The sequence below is a fragment of the Cucurbita pepo genome, chromosome 4, assembly GCF_057944985.1.
Source record: "Cucurbita pepo subsp. pepo isolate OVF chromosome 4, ASM5794498v1, whole genome shotgun sequence".
NCBI lineage: Eukaryota > Viridiplantae > Streptophyta > Magnoliopsida > Cucurbitales > Cucurbitaceae > Cucurbita > Cucurbita pepo.
In genome coordinates, this window is record NC_141801.1 from 9,500,855 (window position 1) to 9,512,991 (window position 12,137).

General features: G+C 37.6%; 1 protein-coding gene across 1 annotated transcript; it reads right to left on the reverse strand.

Moving 5' to 3' along the window:
* Positions 1-2,246: 2,246 nt before the first annotated feature.
* Positions 2,247-10,956, reverse strand: LOC111793089 (PHD-finger and DNA binding domain-containing protein). The gene is made up of 9 exons (XM_023674819.2): positions 8,734-10,956; positions 7,977-8,591; positions 6,459-7,395; positions 5,814-6,099; positions 5,584-5,708; positions 4,897-5,351; positions 3,662-3,690; positions 2,752-3,405; positions 2,247-2,622 (listed from the first exon to the last, which is right to left on the reverse strand). The coding sequence occupies exons 1-9, from the start codon at positions 10,479-10,481 to the stop codon at positions 2,420-2,422; spliced, it is 5,052 nt and encodes a 1,683-aa protein (XP_023530587.2). The 5' UTR covers positions 10,482-10,956; the 3' UTR covers positions 2,247-2,419.
* Positions 10,957-12,137: the final 1,181 nt, after the last annotated feature.

The following is a 12,137-nucleotide window of genomic DNA, read 5'->3' on the forward strand; positions in this document are numbered from 1 at the left end:
GGAACCAATTTCCCAGTTTCGATACACATTCGAAACCGAGCCTGCTATCTAAGAGATGGGTTAGTGCTAGACCAAGGGAGGGAGGGAGGGAGATTGCTATCTATATCTTGGCTAGCCTAATACAATGGATATTCATGTGGTTAGTTTATAACGACAATCATACTATCATCACTACATAATAAATGAATAAGTCACTCCGATGCCACCATAGATGTAAGTTCAAACATGTATGCAAAACAACCAAGCCAAAAGTTAAGACCTTGCGGAATCTCGCTGAGGAAGTTGGTCATTCAGGTCTTGATCTTCAATGAAGTAGATTGGCCCTTTTTAATGCAGTAGTTCTAAACCTGCGTTTATATAACAAGACATCAAGAGAATTCAGCACGATTTTGTATACATCATAAACAGTGATAACTTATAAAGCAGATAAGAAAAAGGTCCATGCTGATATCTCATTAGTGTTTATCAAAAATTGAATAAGGAACAAGATTTTCTGAAGACAGACAAAAAATGCACGTTAAGATATTGGTCCCTGTATGAGCGAATGCAATTTAAATTCATGTTCAGAGCACACAAGAGAAAAAAAAAAAAGCAATTCAGAATGTCGAGGATGTCGTGTGCCATGTTCGAATAGATAGTATTTTACAAAGAACGGGTCCTGCAATGAAGGTGAAAGAGTAAGAGATTATAACCACAGATGGCAGAAAACTAAGAATCTTTTCCATCAATTCATTTTGTTCTATGAAGGGGAAGAGAAAGACCTGTAAATTTAGGAACAGAAATATGTACAGAAGAAACCGTGCAAAAAGATTAACACTCAGCAAACAGAGTGAAATTATTCAAACATATATATCTATTTTATACCGTTAATCACATACGGGACGGGTAGCACTTAACCACAGCTCTGACACATCTCTCCTAAGATTTCAGTATGCAACACCGCAATGACCATCAGCCTCATCTTTCTGAATGGCACCTTCCAGCTGGGTACTAAGTGCAGCTTTTCACTTCTCTCATTTTGTACAGTAAAATCTAAGTAATAGAGGTTCAAAGTGATAAAATGAAACAAACTCTAATCCATGTACTATGACGCTCCATCAAAATTTTCTGCAATCATCTTTTTGCTTCTATTCATCCAAATTCCAAAAAACTTTAATAGATCATACATGTCTTTCAGATTCATGAGAGATCCCCTCGAGTCGAGGGATGTGAAAGAAACAGCCAACAAGTATTCAATGAAGACAGGTTTGTATTTTTGGGACATCCCCTCAAGTCAAGCATGCTTATATAAGAACAAACTCAGATGCAAATAATGGAAGTAAGAATGCCTTCTGAGTAACTAATACACATCTGAGGCTGTCATATAATAAGTGGCTATCAAAGTGACTAAAAAGACGAAATAGAAAAAGGCTAAGTATGTAATACACCTACATATAAAGCATTGGCCACGTGGGAGAACAGAAGCAGAAAAGATAAAATCTGAGAGTTTAGAGTTAAAAATTCATTCTTTTCTAAATATCTAGTATGACTCGTTTTGTGGGGCTGCAGCCCCTTGTAATCTTTCAATTTTTCCTAGATGAAAGGGGAACTTTTCAAAAAAAAAAAAAAAAAAAATCCAAGGCAGCAACAACAAAGAAAATTAATAGGGGCAGTCACAATGAGTTTTTAGCTAAGTGAGGTTATATTCAGGGGAAGTATATTTTCCTCATCTTAATGTTGTATAAGAACGCAAATATGTCGAAAGAAATAGCATAAAATGGAAGGGAACAGCAAGGTTTATTACCAAAGGTGGGAGAACAAACGTTTGATAGATAGATTTATAATCCCTGTAAATTTGCAGCCTTTGCCTAGGGGAGGAAGAGACCCTGGACCACATTTCCCTCACTGTAGTTTCATAAAGAAGGGCTACGACTTGCTCCTTAATATCTCTGGCCTATCAATATCTATCTCTAATCAAATTGATGATTGGTTGATGGAAGTACTCGACAAATGGACGCTTAAAGGTCAGGCTAAGATTTTAGGTGGCTAAGGGCCCTCTAGTGGGGTTTTGGGTTCAAAAAACATCACAGATTATGAAAAAAGATGAGTTCTTTAATCACAATACTTTTTGTAGCAATGTAAAAATTACTGCTCCCTATCGGTCGGGTTTCTTCTTAAAAAAAAAAAAGAAAAAGAAGACAAGATAGATTACAACAATACGGCAGAAGAAAGTAAACAGGACAGGCTAAAAACTACCAGTCACTGAATCATGAGAATCAACTAATCTCAAATTTCAATATAGTTTCAGTAAATACACTATAGACTAGAGAATAATTTCTCGGAATGTAGTTAACTTCCTTGTCATTTGCTTTCGCTGTTTTTCTTTTCTTCCCATTAGAAACACAGTTATCTCTCTCCTACAATATTTGAGATATCACATTTATACATGGGAGGGCATGTGTTCCTCTGAATAATTAACCACAGTACTATTTTGTACCTCAGGAACCTCCAAAATATCAGACTTCTGATTCGTTTGATGCGGACAGACAGGAGGCATCCTTTTCCGACACGTATGACACCTAAATCCAATCAATTTATCTATTTTGGTCTGATCAAGTCCAAAAGCATCACCATGAAACCACGCTGCATAGCACCCAAAGGGGAAAAACATATTAGTTTAATGCATTTACACTACTTGCGCGTAAGCCAAGAGAAATCGTGTTTAAAGATTAGAAGAAGTTCCAATATGAGAGAAAAACAGAGGGAAATTACCTCCACAAATTTCACACGCAATATAATTCAAAAGAGAAGCGTGTTCTGTTTCAGAACAAAGATTGCATTTTGGTTTTTCATGGTCCACGGAAATACTCTGAGATAGAGCGAGAAGCTTTTTCTCCCTAAAGTGCGACACGCGTTCGTCACCGGGCTTTGTAGAAAGGAAGAGGCCATTAAGCCAGAAGCTGTGACACGCCAGAGTTCTCTTCTTCTGCAAAGAAGTCTCTCTCTTGCGTTTATTTGGTGTTCCCTTCCTGGACTTAATCTTTTTCCTTTTGACACTTCCACCAATCTTCTTTTTATTTTGCTTTTTCTTCTGAAGTGATTGTTTTTTCTTCTGAAGTGATGAGAATGTAGCTTGTCTTTCTGAACGACGTAGAGGGATACCTGTCGGAACTTTGGACTTGCTTTTGGTCTGTACTTGTTTTCCAGCTCTCAACAATTTTTTTCTGTTTTTCAATCGTAGTGCACGTTGATCACTCGAAACTTTTTTATGTCTTTCCATGTGCAACTTCCCTCCTTTTACACCACTTTTCCCTCTTTTTCCACTAGTCTTCACAGACATACCATCCCAACAACTGTGGCAAGTATATGTACATTGAGCAGCAACGGATTCCACATACTTCTTCACATGCTTTTTGTGAAAAATTCCTGAAAGCAGCATAAGAATAAGTAGGAACCAAACAACAGCGTTCAATACTAGTTATTTTTTTCGAAAAGACAGAGAGAGAGACAAAAGGGAACCTAATCCTCACTTGAAAAGCTAAATGTATAGAAGAATAGAAGGTAAAACTACAGGTAATGTATCACAATCCTTATCTGAAAATCTGATATTAATATCTCAATAACTTGTGGTTCCCAAAGCAGCAAAACAAAAAGGTCGCGAAAAGAATGCCACGAAATTTACCTTGACAATATCGACAACTAACAGCATCCCTACAATGTAAAGAAAAGAGAATCAATAAAGTGAAAATATATAGATACACAGAAAATAATTCAACAAAGTTTCAGACCACATGTCATTGAGTAATGATATTAGTGACACCAAAGGCCTTTTCTATATCTATAGCGTAGTAGTAATCATTCATCATCTTTTACATTCATTCAAAAGCCTAGTGTAGCATAAACCTTGAAATCAATCTAGCAGCCAAACTACATCATGATGTGATAAGGCTTGAACATCATAATCTTATCAAACGTAGAATAAAATGAAGCAACAGAGATGTTCATGAGAAAGTTAAAAGTACTTCAGTCAAATATTTTTTGAACTGAAAGTAACTAAAAAACAAAAGTAAAACACTATAAAGAATATATAAAGGCATTCCAATTTAGGCAAATATCTGATAATAAAAAATCACATGAAAAACTTGGACAAAGAACACCAAGATGAGGCCTTCAGATGGGATGCTTCAAAACAATCAATCCAAAGAAGATTCTTGATCTGAAAAATTCTTTGATTCCGTTTCATGGGTCGAAATTTTTTTTAGACCAACCTAAAATTTCGAACTGGTTGGGTTGGTGACTCAAATAGGGTTCACAACCAAACCCAACCCATCTCAACAGTCTATTTTCGGGTTTGGTCGTCAGATTTTTCATTCTTTTAAATTATTTTAAAAAATCCTACATATTCACGATACATGTCACATTAATAACTAAAATCTCATCAAACTCAAATATCAAATATTCACAAGAGACAATACATCACTAACATCTATTATAAACATCAAATATTCTAAATTTTCATAACAATCTTAAAAGTAGGGTATTAGTTGAGTTAGTTTGGGTTGTGAACCTTATTTTCTTGTTGGTTGGGTTGACCCAACCAAAAAGGTTACAACTTGCTAATCGAACCAAATTTTCAGTTTACCAAGCCCAACTCAAACCGGAAAAAGAAATATGTCCCAACCCAACCCTTATGGTTTAAGCTACGTAGTCTAAGTTGTTCGGGTGAGTTTTCATCTTTAAAAAAAAAGGTCGTGGGGAGACATGGAATTGTACTGCTTTTGTTGGTTCTTCTCACATTCCCTTTCACTAATTTTGTAATTATTCAATTTCAGAGTGCGGAAACTAGATAAGCGATTAAATTTAAAATTCGAGCTATGAAGCACATTCAGTAAGAATGCAATAATGATTGTCAAATACCTGACAGGAACAACTTTGTTACAGCGGCCACATTGATACAACTCAGGTTTATCTGCTTTTGCAAACAAATATGCAAATCCCTTCTTCCTCGAGGATGACTTCACCGTACTCAATTCCACGTTCTTGGGCTTAACCTCATTTGTTTTGCGAGCAATTCTTTTCTCCTCGAAATTCTTCACCAGATGCAGAGGAACATAAATCCCATTTAGCCAATATCTCTTTTTATCGTTACTAGAATCCTCCAGCATTATCCCATGTTTCTTAACAATGTCAGGAATCACTCTTCTCTTTCCGAAGTCAAGGAGATATTTTGTCACGTCTCCTTCAACGGACTTACGGCGCACAATTACCTTCTTGAAAAGCCTGATTGATTTTCTTAATTCCTTTTCTAACGTAGGGAGAGGATGGGTGTTTTCAATGTCATCCCACAGAATGTTTGAATAAAATTCTCTAACCTGAAACAATTGAAGAACAAACATGTCACCAAAACTTGAAGGAAAAAAACATACTAATAAAACAACCTATCACGAACGCAGGTCAAATTCATCAGCTAAAATTTACTGGATGACAAGAAACTGACATATTTTACGGCAGTTAAAATGATCGTTAAACAACAGGGAGGGGGGAAAACGGTAATAGCATGATAGAGGAAATAATATCATATAGGCAAAGATGCAAACTAAAAACCTGGAATGCAAGCTGCTCCACACTTGTTGATGCCTCTACAGCAGCTCGCCAGGCAATGCACTTGCTTCTTCTCGCACATTCTGAACCCTCAGGATATGCAATTCCTGGTATCTTTGTACATCCAGCTGCAGAATTTTAAACTTCAAAACAATTCAGAATGGCTATTCAGTTGACTTCATTGCAAATGATGTCAACTCAGCTTCAAAAAAGAATATTAACATATTACAAACCTTGTCGTGCAGCCTTGGAAACTAAGGAACGAGGCAAACCTTTCCAGTTAAACATGCGACGAGAAAGCTGGCCACCCCTCCACCAAAACATACTTAATCCACTAGAACCATACGAAGAGGCGTTTGACTCGATATCTGAAAACCTAGCTCTTTTTCTACTTATTCCATGTCTATTAGTACGTACTGAACTGGTAATGAAAAGGGAAGACGAACCCAAGGTGTTAACAGAGTCGACATACTTAAACCACTCAGTTGATAGAGCAGGCTGGCGTAAATTTGATTCTATCTGCAAAGGTTTTGTAAGAAGAAAAATTAGCCTTCATAAAGAATCAAGAACGGAGGCAGGAAAGAATCAATTCAAACTGTGAGGACCATGAGTACTTCTCAAATTTGCAACATTTACAACTCACAATTGAATGGAAGTTGAGACCAAAGATAGTCGTTACATAAAATGATAAATAATATTAGTTCAGTTATTCCTTTTCTTTCTCAATGTTGATGAGCATTTTGGATGATCTCCCCATCGTCCTTTTTCTGTTTTTTTTCATTTTTATCATCAAGTTCGCAAAACTATTTTATAAATTTATGAATAAAAAAGTTAATAATAAGCCAAATTTGAAGTAAAAGATAATAATAATCAATTACCATTAATAATAGAGGCTTGATGGAGTTAAGGTCAAGTGCCACGAGACCTTCACGCCAAAGCTTAGAATAATGAGAATCCAGCCATGGACCTAAAAGTAACCCTCGCAAACGATTCTCAATCGAGATAATTTGACATACAACATCTCTGAGGTGGCCTTTTCCCTTCATTTTAAGTTGAAGATCAGGAACATGAACTGCCAAACCCTCCTCGATCTGGCTAATGTTCGTCTTAAACAAGCAGTCCGCCTCATCACTCGAAGATTTGCAAGGAAAGCACCATCCACATTTCTCTTTCTGCGTAGCTACGTTAAAATTTTGAATGAACGGCCAATAAAAGTTGCTTGTTTTCTTCAAAATTACCTTCATCTGCCCTGCAATTATTTCTTCTTCTGACATAGTAGACTTTTCTTTAATTTTGTCAGATGATTTACGCAAGAACTCATCAGCCACTGAAGAAGCTGTTTGTGCAAAACTATAGAAGTTAGAGTAACCATCATCATTCTCAACTCCAAGGAAATCCTCTTTTCCATCTAGGCAAGGACGTATCGAAGACAGATTTCCTCCAGAAGAGAACTTCCCTGGAACTTTAGCCTGACTTATGAATTCATAACCGTTCTGAACGCTGGAGTTCATCTTACTGTCTAGAGCTGGTTCTTCAGCATTCATAGTTGAACCTTCCAGTATAGCCTCCACTTCAACCAAGTTTACCGACTTTGCACCTTCGTGGAAAGAATTGCTATGATATCCAATCGTACAGTCTAGAGAACCCATTTTACTCGTTTTTCCGTTTGAAGTAAAAGGAATCTTCCAGTGCTTGTAAATAGCCATTAGTATGTCACTGTACGATGAATCAGATGACCTAAGAGCTTCAATAACAACATCCAGATCATTCGTGTGGTAGTAACTAACAGAGGACTCCGTGTCACATGAATCAAACCTGCAAATATTTTCAATAAAAACAAAAGTATTTAAATGGATAATGAGAAATTAGATATAACCTAATCTAAATAAAAGAATAACAAACTCTTGGCCGTGTTTTTTTTCTATCAGACGCTGGCATTTTGCAAGGATACTTAATCCACCTCGCGAAAGGGTCGGAAAAAACATTTAAAAGAAAATCAACAAGAAGTTCCAACAGCTCCAAAAGTAAATGTGCCCCAGTTCATTCACTTAGATATTAGCTGGCATGAACAAAAAGGGCCTTTATCCACCATCTCTTTTCCATGGAGTTTCTCCATTATTATGCATGGAAGAATGTTGCAAGGAAGGACGTCCTTTGCAAAAAAAAAGGAGGGTGGGGAACTCAATGTGGTGACAGGCTACTCTAACTATTGCGGCTAATCACCGAATGTGCAACGGTTGAAAGAAGAAACTGAAGTAACAAAAGTATGCGACCTTGGGAAACTAGGAAATAAAAAGTTTAAGAAGCATGCCGCATCGATATCTCATATTTTAAAATTTGCAAAAGTAAGAAGGCAAAAATAATACCATTGCAGAGGAATAAATTATCGAACTTACACCAACAGGTACCCGCAGCTACTAAAGTACGTACGTCCATGAGGATCCATTCCTAAGAAATCAGCTCCCCGAAGTGATTTTGGCGTCTTCATCCAGGGCTTTTGCCTGTCAATAGCACACTCAGGGCAAAACCAGTCACCCTCTGGCAAGAGATCATTGGCTATGCCTACACACTTCAAATGATATGCAGCAGGACAGCCATCACAGCATATTAAGCTACCATCCATTTTGCACAGACAGCATTCATCACTATTCCAGTCTGTGGTGTCATCCATACCGTCCTCCGACAGACAAGAATTAATAGAGGCATTAGCTGAAATCTTCTTCTTTTTGTACACCTCCAACCTCGTACTTCTATCACGAATAATTTCGGGCTCAGCTGCCAAAGACCTTCTGTTAATCTCTGACCTAATGGCTTCCGCTTCAATCATATCATCACATAGACATCGAAGAATTTCGATCTTAATTCCCGTAGGTAGTTTGTAGCAATCATTTTTTAATAAATTCAGGTGACATAGATCAACGCCAGGTTTCAAACCTGAACCATGAATCAATAGATACTCAACCATAAAAATAGGCCACGTAATCAAGTCTAGCATATCCCAGTTAAGACTCCTGATCAAAATTTCAAAACAGAAAATATAACACATAATTATATATGCATTTAAGTAAATATATAATCAAATAAAAGATAATGCAAGGATATTAACTATAATTGAATTAGCAAATAAAAAGTAATAGGAGGAACAATTTCTACCTTAAACAACTCGAAGCAGATTCCGAACCTTCAGCAGAGAGATACTCCAAATGCTTTCTTAGAGTTTTCAGAACAGAGAGATGTATATTATCAAATAATATAGTAGGAGATTTGCAGTTCAGGGCTGCCACAAAATCATCCAACTCAAATGGGCTAAGAAACAATAGAGTACTAAATGATCTCAAACAGGAATAAATAGAGAACAAGTCAAGGATGGGAATATCGTCAAGATTCAAGTTTTTCGAAGAGGGTGGTAATTGCAACTTAAGAGGAAAGGCAACAGGCATGTCGGATTCTTTACAATCATAAGCTACCTGTTTTTCCTCGGTTACCACACTAGCTACAGGGGAAGATATATCAGATGATGCAATTGGGACGGTTTTCTGTACGGATCCTCTACGTGTACTTCTCCTCAAAACTGTATCTGGTGTATTTACACCATCCAAAACCTTTCGTTTCTTTCTTCTTCCGCCACGCTGTTTGCATTGATCTTCAGAATTTCCTTGGAAACCATCAGTTGCTTGAGGACCAGCATCAGAGCTCACATCCTTCACTTCAATGTTGACCACGTTTCCATCGTTAACAGCCACATCTCCACCGGAACTATAGCTGTCTTTCGGCAATTCTTCCTTGATATCGACATGAACTTCTTGCAAATTGCCACTTTCATGCTCAGATTCCATAATTTTGTCTGGAGGTCCTTCGACGTTATCATAAACTTTGTCTATTACTGCTTCATCACAAACTTTTTCTACTACTACTTCATCACAAACTTGGTGTATTTCTGCTTCATCACAAACTTGGTCCATTACTGCTCCATCACGAACTTGGTCCATTACTGCTTCCTCACAAACTTCGTCTATTACTCCTTCTGTCGTCCCAGAAGAAGCAGCTTCTTCACCGCCGTTATTGTTAGTATCCCCGTGTTCATCATTTACCTGTAAGTTCAAGTCAAAATCCCATTCCTTTTTCTTTATTTCCACCGGCGAACAACTTACAGCTCCCCCAGTAAGATTCTCATCAAAGTCAGCATTAACATACAGATTCAAATCAATGGAGCCCCTTCTCTCTAAGTTAGAATCTTTACTAGTACGAGCATGAACACCACTGCCGTCGATTAAATTGAACCACTCATTTGAGCTAGAACTCGCATTCAAATCTAACCCGTCTCTGAAATCTTCATTTCTACAAAGACTCCCATTGCCCGACCTATTTCCTACAAAACCCTTCTCAGATTCGCTTCTCCTTTCCAAAATATCTTCAAACCCATCACTGAGATCAACATTCATATCCAAATTCTCATTTCCCTCGAGACTTCCATTCAAATTCCCACCAACCCCCTCAGCTATTTGTACGTTTTTTTCAACTTCATCGTTCAAATTCAAATTCTCATTTAAATCCTTAACACAAACAACACTTACCTCGAAGGCCATTTCTAGGGTTTCATCTGAATTCCCTTTATCAGGCACCGAATTCCTCCCAGCATTTGCCGATGCATCGCCAATTTCACATGTGCTCTCAATTCTTCGACGTTTCTTGGGCTTCCGGCCACGGCAGGGCCTGTTTTCCACCGGTTGAGACTGATCCTCCAAGAGCAAAGAGACCTCCGACAAAGCCAATTCCTCCGAATCACCACCTTCGAACTCCACCTCGAAGAACCTAGAAGAGCTATTGAAGGATTTAACAACACCCAAATGAATTCCACGGCCTTTGAACTCTTTCTTCACAGCTCTGCCCACGAACTCCATCAAGGGTGTAAAAGAACACCCAATTAAGAGCCGGAACTGTGATCTACAACAAACACCCAATTCAAAACCAAGGCTAATTAATTCCCACTGCTCCCGTTTCTCAAGTATTGTAGAAAATCGGCTTCTGGGTCTATGAGAAAGAGGGGAGAAGAGAACTTTCGCCGCTGAAAATGCTCAAGACATGCAAGACAGAAACGGGGTTTGTGTCAGTTGAACTAACAAGTCTTTTGAAGCGAAGCGGGGGTCGTGCCCTCAACAAGTGCTGGGAGAATGAAAGTAAGAGAAGAGTAACGTGAAGTGACACAAAAAATCAAAATAAAAATTATACTCTCCGATTCCAACAACTTTGCAATTGGACCGAAGAGGGGAATAAAGCAACCAACCAATCTACACCAGCGAAGGTGGGTCAGATCCGGGGGCGTGGGCGGTCAAGATTTGGCTGTGGCAATGGGAAACCACTCTTATTTACTTGGGCTGTTTAGTTTGTGGCTGCGGCAATGGGAAAGTATAGTTCGTTTAGCGTGCTTTTCTTACAACGAATAATTTCATGACTTCAACGGGATGGTTTGGGTCTTCTGGACGCATAAGATTTTCTTGTGGATTCATAGATTTGTCATGTTCTTGAAGAAATTTTTGCGGGTTTAAGGTGGTTTTTGGATTATTCCTAGATTGCTATCGGATTCAATAGGGATGATTTTAGTCTTAGAGTTCAGATTCTTCCCTAGATTCGTGAATTTCTCACTTTCCATGAAAAGATATAAATGATTTAAGATTGTTCTTATATTATTGCTAGGATTGTCGATTTTGTTCTTCCTAAGTTGTAAGATTATCCTTTGTATTCATGGTTTTGTGACCTTTTTTTGAGAAAATATCAAGGTTCTAAGATGGTTCTTAGATTATCCATACGATTGTCGTCTAAACACGTAAGGATGATGATTTTGATCTGCTTAGGGTGCAAGCTTCTCCCTAGCTTTGTGATTTTGTCACTTTCCTCGAAAAAATATAATTCAAAGTGGTTTTTGAATTATCCTCATAATTGCTATAAAATCTTGAATGGACAATTTTGTTATAAATTTAATCACCATTGGATCAGCTCTCTCCTTTTAAGTGTTCACAGGAACCATTGTTCCTCTGTTATAAACTTAATTATCTAAAGACACCTTGATTGATTGAAAGATGGTTGTAAATTCATCTTAGATGTTGAGAAACTCTTTATCGAGCATCTATGATGGTTGACCATAACTTGAATCTTTTAACTTTTCGTTCGTTCATAGATTCCAACAAATTAGTCATGGTGTTGTAGTTGGTCTTCTTAGGCAACTAGAACTTAATATTTTTAACATTTTGTTCATTCATAGATTCCAACAAATGCATGGTGTCGTGGTTGGCCTCGACCTCTTATTCCAACCCTAGTCAACCTCGTCCTTAGTTAATTTGCTAAAAATAGGTGTAACCATATTCATTCACACATAAGTGGTACCAGAGCCAAGTCGACTCAAAAATAGTGCACAAACATGTCCACTGCAAAACAAGTAAGTTTCAAATGAAGGATTTGATTGAAATCGAAGAGTAGTTACTCATGTCAACATGAGTGAACTTAAATTTTTTTACCAATTTGTTCGTTCAAAGATTCCAACAAATTAGACGTGGTGTTGT

Excerpts from the sequence above, each read along its gene's own strand:
- LOC111793089 (XM_023674819.2), bottom strand. The coding sequence starts at position 10,481 with ATGGAGTTCGTGGGCAGAGCTGTGAAGAAAGAGTTCAAAGGCCGTGGA. Across the intron at positions 3,406-3,661 it reads TAGTTGTCGATATTGTCAAG|GAATTTTTCACAAAAAGCAT; the intron begins GTAAATTTCGTG and ends TGCTGCTTTCAG. Across the intron at positions 2,623-2,751 it reads TGCGTGTGAAATTTGTGGAG|CGTGGTTTCATGGTGATGCT; the intron begins GTAATTTCCCTC and ends GGTGCTATGCAG.